We start from the raw sequence: 15,289 nt of genomic DNA, 5'->3' as shown, positions 1-15,289 counted from the left end.
AATAAAAAAACAAAAAAAAACACCTGTCTGAAAAAATGCCTATATTTGCTCAAAAAACAAAAACACACAAAAAGGACGCTTGGGAAAAAAAAAAAAAAAAACCACACAGAAAAACACTTGACACTTGGAGAGAAAAAAAAGGCTTGGGGGGAGGGGCGAATGTAATAAAAAGCGGCTTGGGAAAAAAACAAAACAAACAAAAAAAAAAAAAAGAAAATGTGATAAAAATCTGCTTGGGAAAACAAATGAAAAAAAATACACAAAAACACTTTGAGAAAAAAAAAGGATTGAAAAAAAGAAAAAAAAAAAATGGAAAAAAGCTGCTTGGGAGAGAAAATAAAATAAAATAAAAAAAAAAAAACACAAAGGATGCATGGAGAAAAAAAAAAAAGAAGGAATAAAAACCTGCTTGGGAAAAAAAAATAAAATATATATATTTTTTCCAGTCCTTTTTTCCTGTTTTTGTGTATTTTGTTTGTTTTTTTCCCAAGCAGATTTTTATCACATTTTCTTTTTTTTTCCCCAAGCCCTTTTTTCCCTGTTTTTGTGTATTAAAAAGATGCTTTGGGAGGAAAAAAAAAAAAAAGAAGACGCATGGAAAAAAAAAAAAAAAAAAAAAAAAAAGCTTGGAATAAAAAAAAAAAAAAAAAAAAAGAAAAATGTGTAAAAATCTGCTTGGGAAAAAAACAAAAACAAAAAGTTTGGAAAAAAATGTAATAAGCTGCTTGTGGAAAAAAAAAAAAAAAACAAAAAAAAACACAAGACACTTGGAAAAGAAAAAAAATAAAAAATGTGCTTGGGAAAAAAATCAAGCAAACAAAAAAAAAAAACAAAAACAGACACTTGGAGGAAAAAACAAAAACATGTTGTTAGGCTCAGTGTGAATGGAACCTAAAAGTGGTTCCCCCTCTGTAGTGTAAGTTGCCTCCACCACCCTCCTCCGCACACCAATCACTTCTTCCCTGTAAGATGTTGGATTTGTAGAGCGGGAACATGAAGCGGTTTTCCTACCTATGGGGGGGGGTAAATTCTGGGCCTCACTGAACCGGCACACATGACTTTGGTTGTGATGAAACCCTTTACCTCTTTTTACTGGGGGATGACGCCGATCTGCTCGCTCTCCCCGTGGGGAGTCACCAGCCTGGCCTGCCACCATTCGTCGTCGGAGGCGTTGATCACATGCAGGATGTCCCCGTAGAAGAAGCTCAGTCCTTGACTCGGGAGGCAGCTGTCCCGGGAACGATCGTAATCGAAGAGCGCCCTGAGGAGGAGGAGATCGGCACAGAGATTCAGGAACATTCTCACACACACACTGAGCTGCGTATTTCATGGTCACATTTCTCCCTCACTAGTTAAAAGGATGCAAAAGCTTAAAAAAAAAAAAAAAAAAAACACCGGAAAAAAAAACCAGAACACAAAAAAAAAAAAAACAGAACGCCAGAAAAAACAAACAAAACAAAAAAAACAGAAGAAAAAGAAAAACAAAGAACACCAGAAAGAAATGAAAAAAAAAAAACAAACCCCCCCCAAAAAAATATTAGAAAAAAAAAAAACCCAGAAACAAAAAAAAACACAAAACAAAAAAAAAACACCGGAAAAAAAACCAGAACAAAAAAGACAAAAAACAAAAAAACAGAACACAAAAAAACAGAACACAAAAAAAACAGAACAAAGAACACCAGAAAAAAAAAAAAAAAAAAAAAAAAACAAGAAAAAGAAAACAAAAGAACACAAGAAAAAAAAAAAAAAAAACAAAAAAACAAAACCCAGAAAAAAAAACCAAACAAAAAAAAACACCGGAAAAAAAAACCCAGAAAAAAAAAAAAAAAACCCCAGAAAACAAAAAAAAAACCCAGAAAAAAAAAAAAAAAAAAAACAAGAAAAAGAAAAACAAAACACCAGAAAGAAAAAAAACAAAAACGAAACCCCCCCCCCCTAAAAAATACCAGAAAAAACAAAAACAGAAAACAAAAAAATAGACCCCAGAAAAAAAAAAACAAAAAAATTAAAAAATAGAAAAAAGTAAAAAACACAAAAAAAAAAAAAAACCACACTGGAGAAAAAACCAGAACAAAAAAGACAAAAACAGAAAACAAAAAAAAAACCAGAACAAAGAACACCAGAAAAAACAAAAAAAAAAAACAGAAAAAAAGCCACAAAAATACCAGAAAAAAAAAAAAAAAAAACCAGAACACAAAAAAAAAAAAACACAGAACAAAGAACATTAGAAAAAACTAACAACAAAAATAAAGAAGAAAAAGAAAAAACACCAGAAAGGAAAAACAAAAAACAAAAAAAAAAACCAGAGCCCCCCCCCAAAGATACCAGAAAAAAACCCCCCAAAAAAACCAGTGTAACCAGTTAAAAGCAAAACAAAAAAAAGTATTGATAAATGTAGAGAAGTCAGGTGCCACCCACAGAACATGCTACACGCGTGCTCCGTACAGGTCACCGCCTCCAGCATTGGGCTCCTCCTATCCATGTAGTGCGGGGTAATGTCTTTTCCTCTCTTTATGGTCTGTTCCCCTCCCCCCCCCCTCACTTTATGACGGATTTTTACTTGGAAATGCATTAAAACACCAACTTCCTGCCTCACCCTACAGAGCTCTATGCTGGCAGAGCCACGTAGCAGCCGCCCCCCATATCACAGACTTGTATTGCAGAGAAGGGGGGTGGGGCAGGTCCGCCCACACACCAGATTTGGTGATGTCACTGCCATGCTTCTCCTTGCTGGAGAGGAAGCCGTACCTGAAGAGCCGCACTGCAAGAACCTCCCCGCTTCCCCCATTCTGAAGACCTGTGCTCCCCCGCCTCTCTCATTACCCCCTTCGGTTATTAGATCACTGAGGTGCAAGGTGACCCGAGGAAGCAAAGCCCTGCGCTCCTCTACCAAGCAGGCCACTGCCACACGGAGACACGGTGCAGGAGAAGGCGTGGCGGGTCAGTAACGGGAAAATGTGGGAGCCCCAGGACTACTGGGACTATCCGTGCGTCCTGTGCTGGACTACAGGGATCAGCTCTTCTCTGCACTCCTATGACCAGGAACGTCACAGAGCCGGACTAGGCAGGGATCTGGACAACAATGTTGGGATCCGCTCAGATTCCTGACAGACCGTTTCTGCCGCCACAGCCCGTCTTTTCGTTTCCGCCGCCACAGCCCCTCGTTTGCGTTTCCGCCGCCAGAGGCCGTTTTTGCGTTTCCGCCACCACAGCCCGTTTTTGCGTTTCCGCCGCCACAGCCCATCTTTGCGTTTCCGCCGCCACAGCCCTCGTTTGCGTTTCCGCCGCCAGAGGCCGTTTCTGCGTTTCTGCCGCCAGAGGCCGTTTCTGCGTTTCCGCCGCCAGAGGCCGTATTTGCGTTTTCGCCGCCACAGCCCGTCTTTGCGTTTCCGCCGCCACAGCCCCTCGTTTGCGTTTCCGCCGCCAGAGGCCGTTTCTGCGTTTCCGCCGCCAGAGGCCGTCTTTGCATTTCCGCCGCCACAGCCCCGTCTTTGCGTTTCCGCCGCCAGAGGCCGTTTCTGCGTTTCCGCCGCCACAGCCCGTCTTTGCGTTTCGCCGCCACAGCCCGTTTTTTGCGTTTCTGCCGCCACAGCCCGTCTTTGCGTTTCCGCCGCCACAGCCCCTCGTTTGCGTTTCCGCCGCCAGAGGCCGTTTCTGCGTTTCTGCCGCCAGAGGCCGTTTCTGCGTTTCCGCCGCCAGAGGCCGTATTTGCGTTTTCGCCGCCACAGCCCGTCTTTGCGTTTCCGCCGCCACAGCCCCTCGTTTGCGTTTCCGCCGCCAGAGGCCGTTTCTGCGTTTCTGCCGCCAGAGGCCGTTTCTGCGTTTCCGCCGCCAGAGGCCGTCTTTGCGTTTCCGCCGCCACAGCCCCGTCTTTGCGTTTCCGCCGCCAGAGGCCGTTTCTGCGTTTCCGCCACCACAGCCCGTCTTTGCGTTTTCGCCGCCACAGCCCCTTTTTGTGCTCCCGCCGCCAGAGTCTTTTTTTGCGTTTCCGCCGCCAAATGCAAAAATGCCTCTGGCAGCAAAAGGGATAAAGGATAAGCCGGACACGCCCCTTCCTGACGAGCAGCCAATCGGTGCTCATTACACGGCAAGGTCTCTCCCCTCCCTGCTAGTCCTCGGGGGGCGGGGCAGCTCACAGGGCATCCCCGGAAGTCCACCATAAAACCCGGAAAGGTAAGGAACGTACCTGACATAGAGCGACCTCTTCTCACTGGTGCGCAAGGATCCGGATCCGGAGCTCATACTGCTGTTCATCATCTGCTCCCGCAAGTCATGGATTTTCGACTCAAACCGGCTGTACTCTACCGGAGAAAGGAGAAATATATATTAGACGGACTGGCGGATTTAGATACACTAACAAACCGAAGCCAAACTCCGGATCTCACTTCATAATCCGCTCCGGTTTTTGTTCCTTTCGGAGATAAAAGGTTTTACATCAGTAAATAAAAGCTGATCGCTGTAAGCGCCCCCTGCTGGTGGGAAATGGTTTGTCCCATCCCTGTAATCGCTACATCTACAGGGCAGCTTGTTCTTTAGGGGGGGGGAAACAACAGACTTACTGGCTGGATCACCAGATTTTGAAGCGCGGGCACGGCAGCCCATTGAGATGAGTGGATAGCCACGCCCACACAAATGCGAGCCGCGGCCCCAGTGTGAGCCGAGCATCAAAATCAGGGGATATTACACGGCCATCCAATGGGATACTGAGAAGCCGAGGATCCCAATACAAGGCCCAGCGAGGTCACGCGAGTACCAGGCCCAGCGAGGTCACGCGAGTACCAGGCCCAGCGAGGTCACGCGAGTACCAGGCCCAGCGAGGTCACGCGAGTACCAGGCCCAGCGAGGTCACGCGACTACCAGGCCCAGCGAGGTCACGCGACTACCAGGCCCAGCGAGGTCACGCGACTACCAGGCCCAGCGAGGTCACGCGACTACCAGGCCCAGCGAGGTCACGCGACTACCAGGCCCAGCGAGGTCACGCGACTACCAGGCCCAGCGAGGTCACGCGACTACCAGGCCCAGCGAGGTCACGCGACTACCAGGCCCAGCGAGGTCACGCGACTACCAGGCCCAGCGAGGTCACGCGACTACCAGGCCCAGCGGAGGTCACGCGACTACCAGGCCCAGCGAGGTCACGCGACTACCAGGCCCAGCGAGGTCACGCGACTACCAGGCCCAGCGAGGTCACGCGACTACCAGGCCCAGCGAGGTCACGCGACTACCAGGCCCAGCGAGGTCACGCGACTACCAGGCCCAGCGAGGTCACGCGACTACCAGGCCCAGCGAGGTCACGCGACTACCAGCCCAGCGAGGTCACGCGACTACCAGGCCCCAGCGAGGTCACGCGACTACCAGGCCCAGCGAGGTCACGCGACTACCAGGCCCAGCGAGGTCACGCGACTACCAGGCCCAGCGAGGTCACGCGACTACCAGGCCCAGCGAGGTCACGCGACTACCAGGCCCAGCGAGGTCACGCGACTACCAGGCCCAGCGAGGTCACGCGACTACCAGGCCCAGCGAGGTCACGCGACTACCAGGCCCAGCGAGGTCACGCGACTACCAGGCCCAGCGAGGTCACGCGACTACCAGGCCCAGCGAGGTCACGCGACTACCAGGCCCAGCGAGGTCACGCGACTACCAGGCCCAGCGAGGTCACGCGACTACCAGGCCCAGCGAGGTCACGCGACTACCAGGCCCAGCGAGGTCACGCGATTATGAGGGGTGGGGGTGTCTCTGAGACCTGAGATCTTCACATTTGCTGTTGTGGGGCAACTGCCATTTATACACACAAACACTCTCTCAGTATATAGGAAAGTCGGTTCCCTCGCAGAGCGAACATCTGCTGCTGAGAAGAGCGATCTCCCCGACATTCCTCCTCATACAATCTACACGTCTCCTCCATAATCACCTCTTATTAATAGGCAGAACAGGCGAGGACTGTGCGGTGAGGAGGGCCCGGCCGAGCCACTCGTCTATGACCATACAAGGGCCACCATCTCCCATCTCTATATACAGCACGCAGATATTTATAGGGAGAGCCGAGGGGCCCCTAAATGTTTACATTGCTGGCAGGACGAGTGTGGGGGGTTCAATCTAGAGGAAGCAAAACCGACGAGAGATCCCCGAGTGCGAATATAGAGAAAATCTCCCGTACCGTCCCGCAGCCCCCCCGCCACGCGCCTCTCCCCAATACAGTCCCGCAGACCCCCCCGCGTCTCCCCGTACCGTCCCGCAGCCCCCCCGCCACGCGCCTCTCCCCAATACAGTCCCGCAGACCCCCCCGCGTCTCCCCGTACCGTCCCGCAGACCCCCCCGCGTCTCCCCGCACCGTTCCACAGACCCCACCGCGTCTCCCCGTACCGTCCCGCAGCCCCCCCGCCACGCGCCTCTCCCCCATACAGTCCCGCAGACCCCCACGCGTCTCCCCCTACAGTCCCGCAGACCCCCCCGCGTCTCCCCGCACCGTTCCACAGACCCCACCGCGTCTCCCCGTACCGTCCCACAGACCCCCCCGCGTCTCCCCGTACCGTCCCACAGACCCCCCCGCGTCTCCCCGTACCGTCCCACAGACCCCCCCGCACCGATCCGCAGACCCCCACGCGTCTCCCCCTACAGTCCCACAGACCCCCCCGCACCATTCCACAGACCCCCACGCGTCTCCCCCTACAGTCCCACAGACCCCCCCGCGTCTCCCCGTACCGTCCCACAGACCCCCCCCCGCGTCTCCTCGTACCGTCCCACAGACCCCCCCGCGTCTCCCCGTACCGTCCCACAGACCCCCCCCCCCGCGTCTCCCCGTACCGTCCCACAGACCCCCCCGCGTCTCCCCGTACCATCCCACAGACCCCCCCCGCACCGTTCCGCAGACCCCCCCGCGTCTCCCTGTACCGTCCCACAGACCCCCCCGCGTCTCCTATATACCTGATGTCTCCCATACAGTCCCACAGACCCCACGTCTCCCATACAGTCCCACAGACCCCACGTCTCCCCGTACCGTCCCACAGACCCCCCCGCACCATTCCACAGACCCCCACGCGTCTCCCCCTACAGTCCCACAGACCCCCCCGCGTCTCCCCGTACCGTCCCACAGACCCCCCCCCGCGTCTCCTCGTACCGTCCCACAGACCCCCCAACGTCTCCCCGTACCGTCCCACAGACCCCCCCCCCCGCGTCTCCCCGTACCGTCCCACAGACCCCCCCGCGTCTCCCCGTACCGTCCCACAGACCCCCCACGTCTCCCCGTACCGTCCCACAGACCCCCCCCCCGCACCGTTCCGCAGACCCCCCCGCGTCTCCCTGTACCGTCCCACAGACCCCCCCCCGCGTCTCCCCGTACCGTCCCACAGACCCCCCCCCCCCCGCGTCTCCCCGTACCGTCCCACAGACCCCAGGTTTCCTATATACCTGATGTCTCCTGTACAGTCCCACAGACCCCGTGCCTGCCACCATGGGCAAGACCAAAGAGCTGTCAAAGAACGTCAGGGACCAGACTGTAGACCTGCACAAGGCTGGACTGGGCTACAAGCCCATCAGCCAGAAGCTTGGTGAGACGGAGACAACTGATGGAGCGATTATTCGCAAATGGAAGAAATACAAAGTGCCCATCGATCGTCCTCCTCGGTCTGGAGTTCCATGTAAGATTTCACTTCGTGGGGTGAGGATGGTCAGGAGAAAAGTGAGGGAACAGCCAAGAACTACACGGGAGGAGCTTGTGAAGGATCTCAAGGCAGTTGGGACCACAGTCACCAAACAAACCATTGGTAACAATACACCACCATGGACTGAAATCCTGCAGCTCCCGCAAGGTCCCCCTCCTCAAGAAGGCACATGTACGGGCCCGTCTGAAGTTTGCCAATGAAGAAGGATTGGGAGAAAGTTCTGTGGTCAGATGGGACCAAAATTGAGCTCTTTGGCATCAACTCGCTGTGTTTAGAGGAAGAGAAATGCTGACTATGACCCTAAGAACACCATCCCTACGGTCAAACATGGAGGTGGAAACATTCTGCTTTGGGGCTGTTTCTCCGCTGAAGGTACAGGCCGACTTTGCAGCATTGAGGGGCCAAGTATTGTAAAATCTTGGATGAGAACCTTCTTCCCTCAGCCAGAACACTGAAGATGGGTTGTGGATGGGTCTTCCAGCATGACAGTGACCCAAAACAACACGGCCAAGGCAACAAAGGAGTGACTCCAAAAGACATTAAGGTCCTGGAATGGCCTAGTTGGTCTCCAGACCTTAATCCTATAGAAAATGTATGGAGGGGGGTGAAACTTCGAGTTGCCAAGCAACAGCCAAGGAACCACAAGGTTTAGAGAAGATCTGTAAAGAAGAGTGGACCAAAATCCCTCCTGAGATGTGTGCAAACCTGGGAACCTCCACCAACTACAAGGAGCGTCTCACCTCTGTGCTCACCAACAAGGGTTCCTCCACCAACTACAAGGAACATCTCACCTCTGTGCTCGCCAACAAGGGTCCTTCCACCAACAAGAAACGTCTCACCTCTGTGCTCACCAACAAGGGTTCCTCCACCAACTACAAGGAACGTCTCACCTCTGTGCTCACCAACAAGGGTTCCTCCACCAACAAGAAACGTCTCACCTCTGTGCTCACCAACAAGGGTTCCTCCGCCAACTACAAGGAACGTCTCACCTCTGTGCTCGCCAACATGGGTTCCTCCACCAACAAGAAACGTCTCACCTCTGTGCTCACCAACAAGGTATCCTCCACCAACTACAAGGAACGTCTCACCTCTGTGCTCGCCAGCAAGGGTTCCTCCACCAACTACAAGGAACGTCTCACCTCTGTGCTCACCAAGGGTTCCTCCACCAACTACAAGACACGTCTCACCTCTGTGCTCGCCAGCAAGGGTTCCTCCACCAACTACAAGGAACGTCTCACCTCTGTGCTCACCAACAAGGTATCCTCCACCAACTACAAGACACGTCTCACCTCTGTGCTCGCCAACAAGGGTTCCTCCACCAACAAGAAACGTCTCACCTCTGTGCTCACCAACAAGGGTTCCTCCACCAACTACAAGGAACGTCTCACCTCTGTGCTTGCCAACAAGGGTTCCTCCATCAACAAGAAACGTCTGACCTCTGTGCTCACCAACAAGGGTTCCTCCACCAACTACAAGGAACGTCTCACCTCTGTGCTCACCAACAAGGGTTCCTCCACCAACTACAAGGAACGTCTCACCTCTGTGCTCACCAACAAGGTATCCTCCACCAACTACAAGAAACGTCTCACCTCTGTGCTCACCAACAAGGGTTCCTCCCCCAACTACAAGGAACGTCTCACCTCTGTGCTCGCCAACAAGGGTTCCTCCACCAACTACAAGGAACATCTCACCTCTGTGCTCGCCAACAAGGGTTTCTCTACCAACAAGAAACGTCTCACCTCTGTGCTCACCAACAAGGGTTCCTCCACCAACTACAAGGAACGTCTCACCTCTGTGCTCGCCAACAAGGGTTCCTCCACCAACTACAAGGAACATCTCACCTCTGTGCTCGCCAACAAGGGTTTCTCTACCAACAAGAAACGTCTCACCTCTGTGCTCACCAACAAGGGTTCCTCCCCCAACTACAAGGAACGTCTCACCTCTGTGCTCGCCAACAAGGGTTCCTCCACCAACTACAAGGAACATCTCACCTCTGTGCTCGCCAACAAGGGTTTCTCTACCAACAAGAAACGTCTCACCTCTGTGCTCACCAACAAGGGTTCCTCCACCAACTACAAGGAACGCCTCACCTCTGTGCTCACCAACAAGGGTTCCTCCACCAACTAAAAGAAACGTCTCACCTCTATGCTCGCCAACAAGGGTTCCTCCACCAACTACAAGAAACGTCTCACCTCTGTGCTCACCAACAAGGGTTCCTCCACCAACTACAAGGAACGTCTCACCTCTGTGCTCGCCAACAAGGGTTCCTCCACCAACAAGAAACGTCTCACCTCTGTGCTCGCCAACAAGGGTTCCTCCACCAACTACAAGAAACGTCTCACCTCTGTGCTCACCAACAAGGGTTCCTCCACCAACTACAAGGAACATCTCACCTCTGTGCTCGCCAACAAGGGTTCCTCCACCAACTACAAGAAAGGTCTCACCTCTGTGCTCTCCAACAAGGGTTCCTCCACCAACTACAAGGAACGTCTCACCTCTGTGCTCACCAACAAGGGTTCCTCCACCAACTACAAGGAACGTCTGACCTCTGTGCTCGCCAACAAGGGTTCCTCCACCAACTACAAGGAACGTCTCACCTCTGTGCTCCCCAACAAGGGTTCCTCCACCAACTACAAGGAACGTCTCACCTCTGTGCTCACCAACAAGGGTTCCTCCACCAACTACAAGGAACGTCTCACCTCTGAGCTCACCAACAAGGGTTCCTCCACCAACTACAAGGAACGTCTCACCTCTGTGCTCGCTAACAAGGGTTCCTCCACCAATTACAAGGAACGTCTCACCTCTGTGCTCGCTAACAAGGGTTCCTCCACCAATTACAAGGAACGTCTCACCTCTGCGCTCGCCAACAAGGGTTCCTCCACCAACTACAAGGAACGTCTGACCTCTGTGCTCTCCAACAAGGGTTCCTCCACCAACTACAAGGAACGTCTCACCTCTGTGCTCACCAACAAGGGTTCCTCTACCAACTACAAGGAACGTCTTACCTCTGTGCTCACCAACAAGGGTTCCTCCACCAACTACAAGGAACGTCTTACCTCTGTGCTCACCAACAAGGGTTCCTCCACCAACTACAAGGAACGTCTCACCTCTGTGCTCACCAACAAGGGTTCCTCCACCAACTACAAGGAACGTCTCACCTCTGTGCTCACCAACAAGGGTTCCTCTACCAACTACAAGGAAAGTCTTACCTCTGTGCTCACCAACAAGGGTTCCTCCACCAACTACAAGGAACGTCTGACCTCTGTGCTCTCCAACAAGGGTTCCTCCCCCAACTACAAGGAACGTCTCACCTCTGTGCTCGCCAACAAGGGTTCCTCCACCAATTACAAGGAACGTCTCACCTCTGTGCTCTCCAACAAGTGTTCCTCCCCCAACTACAAGGAACGTCTCACCTCTGTGCTCACCAACAAGGGTTCCTCCACCAACTACAAGGAACGTCTGACCTCTTTGCTCACCAACAAGGGTTCCTCCACCAACTACAAGGAACGTCTCACCTCTGTGCTCACCAACAAGGGTTCCTCTACCAACTACAAGGAACGTCTCACCTCTGTGCTCCCCAACAAGGGTTCCTCCACCAACTACAAGGAACGTCTCACCTCTGTGCTCACCAACAAGGGTTCCTCTACCAACTACAAGGAACGTCTCACCTCTGTGCTCACCAACAAGGGTTCCTCCACCAACTACAAGGAACGTCTGACCTCTTTGCTCACCAACAAGGGTTCCTCCACCAACTACAAGGAACGTCTGACCTCTGTGCTCACCAACAAGGGTTCCTCCCCCAACTACAAGGAACGTCTCACCTCTGTGCTCGCCAACAAGGGTTCCTCCACCAATTACAAGGAACGTCTCACCTCTGTGCTCTCCAACAAGGGTTCCTCCCCCAACTACAAGGAACGTCTCACCTCTGTGCTCTCCAACAAGTGTTCCTCCCCCAACTACAAGGAACGTCTCACCTCTGTGCTCGCCAACAAGGGTTCCTCCACCAACTACAAGGAACATCTCACCTCTGTGCTCACCAACATGGGTTCCTCCGCCAACTACAAGGAACGTCTCACCTCTGTGCTCCCCAACAAGGGTTCCTCCACCAACAAGAAACGTCTCACCTCTGTGCTCACCAACAAGGTATCCTCCACCAACTACAAGGAACGTCTCACCTCTGTGCTCGCCAACAAGGGTTCCTCCACCAACAAGAAACGTCTCCCCTCCGTGCTCACCAACAAGGGTTCCTCCACCAACTACAAGAAACGTCTCACCTCTGTGCTTCCCAACAAGGGTTCCTCCACCAACTACAAGGAACGTCTCACCTCTGTGCTCGCTAACAAGGGTTCCTCCACCAATTACAAGGAACGTCTCACCTCTGTGCTCGCTAACAAGGGTTCCTCCACCAATTACAAGGAACGTCTCACCTCTGCGCTCGCCAACAAGGGTTCCTCCACCAACTACAAGGAACGTCTGACCTCTGTGCTCGCCAACAAGGGTTCCTCCACCAACAAGAAACGTCTCACCTCTGTGCTCACCAACAAGGGTTCCTCCACCAACTACAAGGAACGTCTCACCTCTGTGCTTGCCAACAAGGGTTCCTCCATCAACAAGAAACGTCTGACCTCTGTGCTCACCAACAAGGGTTCCTCCACCAACTACAAGGAACGTCTCACCTCTGTGCTCACCAACAAGGGTTCCTCCACCAACTACAAGGAACGTCTCACCTCTGTGCTCACCAACAAGGTATCCTCCACCAACTACAAGAAACGTCTCACCTCTGTGCTCACCAACAAGGGTTCCTCCCCCAACTACAAGGAACGTCTCACCTCTGTGCTCGCCAACAAGGGTTCCTCCACCAACTACAAGGAACATCTCACCTCTGTGCTCGCCAACAAGGGTTTCTCTACCAACAAGAAACGTCTCACCTCTGTGCTCACCAACAAGGGTTCCTCCACCAACTACAAGGAACGTCTCACCTCTGTGCTCGCCAACAAGGGTTCCTCCACCAACTACAAGGAACATCTCACCTCTGTGCTCGCCAACAAGGGTTTCTCTACCAACAAGAAACGTCTCACCTCTGTGCTCACCAACAAGGGTTCCTCCCCCAACTACAAGGAACGTCTCACCTCTGTGCTCGCCAACAAGGGTTCCTCCACCAACTACAAGGAACATCTCACCTCTGTGCTCGCCAACAAGGGTTCCTCCACCAACTACAAGGAACGCCTCACCTCTGTGCTCACCAACAAGGGTTCCTCCACCAACTAAAAGAAACGTCTCACCTCTATGCTCGCCAACAAGGGTTCCTCCACCAACTACAAGAAACGTCTCACCTCTGTGCTCACCAACAAGGGTTCCTCCACCAACTACAAGGAACGTCTCACCTCTGTGCTCCGCCAACAAGGGTTCCTCCACCAACAAGAAACGTCTCACCTCTGTGCTCGCCAACAAGGGTTCCTCCACCAACTACAAGAAACGTCTCACCTCTGTGCTCACCAACAAGGGTTCCTCCACCAACTACAAGGAACATCTCACCTCTGTGCTCGCCAACAAGGGTTCCTCCACCAACTACAAGAAAGGTCTCACCTCTGTGCTCTCCAACAAGGGTTCCTCCACCAACTACAAGGAACGTCTCACCTCTGTGCTCACCAACAAGGGTTCCTCCACCAACTACAAGGAACGTCTGACCTCTGTGCTCGCCAACAAGGGTTCCTCCACCAACTACAAGGAACGTCTCACCTCTGTGCTCCCCAACAAGGGTTCCTCCACCAACTACAAGGAACGTCTCACCTCTGTGCTCACCAACAAGGGTTCCTCCACCAACTACAAGGAACGTCTCACCTCTGAGCTCACCAACAAGGGTTCCTCCACCAACTACAAGGAACGTCTCACCTCTGTGCTCGCTAACAAGGGTTCCTCCACCAATTACAAGGAACGTCTCACCTCTGTGCTCGCTAACAAGGGTTCCTCCACCAATTACAAGGAACGTCTCACCTCTGCGCTCGCCAACAAGGGTTCCTCCACCAACTACAAGGAACGTCTGACCTCTGTGCTCTCCAACAAGGGTTCCTCCACCAACTACAAGGAACGTCTCACCTCTGTGCTCACCAACAAGGGTTCCTCTACCAACTACAAGGAACGTCTTACCTCTGTGCTCACCAACAAGGGTTCCTCCACCAACTACAAGGAACGTCTCACCTCTGTGCTCACCAACAAGGGTTCCTCCACCAACTACAAGGAACGTCTGACCTCTTTGCTCACCAACAAGGGTTCCTCCACCAACTACAAGGAACGTCTCACCTCTGTGCTCACCAACAAGGGTTCCTCTACCAACTACAAGGAACGTCTTACCTCTGTGCTCACCAACAAGGGTTCCTCCACCAACTACAAGGAACGTCTGACCTCTGTGCTCTCCAACAAGGGTTCCTCCCCCAACTACAAGGAACGTCTCACCTCTGTGCTCGCCAACAAGGGTTCCTCCACCAATTACAAGGAACGTCTCACCTCTGTGCTCTCCAACAAGTGTTCCTCCCCCAACTACAAGGAACGTCTCACCTCTGTGCTCACCAACAAGGGTTCCTCCACCAACTACAAGGAACGTCTGACCTCTTTGCTCACCAACAAGGGTTCCTCCACCAACTACAAGGAACGTCTCACCTCTGTGCTCACCAACAAGGGTTCCTCTACCAACTACAAGGAACGTCTCACCTCTGTGCTCCCCAACAAGGGTTCCTCCACCAACTACAAGGAACGTCTCACCTCTGTGCTCACCAACAAGGGTTCCTCTACCAACTACAAGGAACGTCTCACCTCTGTGCTCACCAACAAGGGTTCCTCCACCAACTACAAGGAACGTCTGACCTCTTTGCTCACCAACAAGGGTTCCTCCACCAACTACAAGGAACGTCTGACCTCTGTGCTCACCAACAAGGGTTCCTCCCCCAACTACAAGGAACGTCTCACCTCTGTGCTCGCCAACAAGGGTTCCTCCACCAATTACAAGGAACGTCTCACCTCTGTGCTCTCCAACAAGGGTTCCTCCCCCAACTACAAGGAACGTCTCACCTCTGTGCTCTCCAACAAGTGTTCCTCCCCCAACTACAAGGAACGTCTCACCTCTGTGCTCGCCAACAAGGGTTCCTCCACCAACTACAAGGAACATCTCACCTCTGTGCTCACCAACATGGGTTCCTCCGCCAACTACAAGGAACGTCTCACCTCTGTGCTCCCCAACAAGGGTTCCTCCACCAACAAGAAACGTCTCACCTCTGTGCTCACCAACAAGGTATCCTCCACCAACTACAAGGAACGTCTCACCTCTGTGCTCGCCAACAAGGGTTCCTCCACCAACAAGAAACGTCTCCCCTCCGTGCTCACCAACAAGGGTTCCTCCACCAACTACAAGAAACGTCTCACCTCTGTGCTTCCCAACAAGGGTTCCTCCACCAACTACAAGGAACGTCTCACCTCTGTGCTCGCTAACAAGGGTTCCTCCACCAATTACAAGGAACGTCTCACCTCTGTGCTCGCTAACAAGGGTTCCTCCACCAATTACAAGGAACGTCTCACCTCTGCGCTCGCCAACAAGGGTTCCTCCACCAACTACAAGGAACGTCTGACCTCTGTGCTCT

General features: G+C 52.7%; 1 protein-coding gene across 1 annotated transcript in view; it reads right to left on the bottom strand.

Annotated features, from left to right (window-relative positions):
• Positions 1-1,089: 1,089 nt before the first annotated feature.
• Positions 1,090-15,289, bottom strand: part of LOC149427579 (disks large homolog 3-like) — a 46,625-nt gene continuing 32,425 nt past the window's right edge. Inside the window, exons 5-6 of the mRNA XM_089667887.1 lie at positions 4,187-4,301; positions 1,090-1,261 (exon numbers count right to left, since the gene is read on the bottom strand). Of these exons, the coding sequence (XP_089524013.1) occupies positions 1,090-1,261; positions 4,187-4,301 (287 nt within the window). The remainder of the gene's footprint in view (positions 1,262-4,186; positions 4,302-15,289) is intronic.

The sequence above is a fragment of the Staurois parvus genome, unplaced genomic scaffold, assembly GCF_062004578.1.
Source record: "Staurois parvus isolate SC_StPar_1 unplaced genomic scaffold, SC_StPar_1.0 ptg003646l, whole genome shotgun sequence".
Classification (NCBI taxonomy): Eukaryota; Metazoa; Chordata; class Amphibia; order Anura; family Ranidae; genus Staurois; species Staurois parvus.
This window is presented reverse-complemented; position numbering and strand designations above follow the sequence as displayed.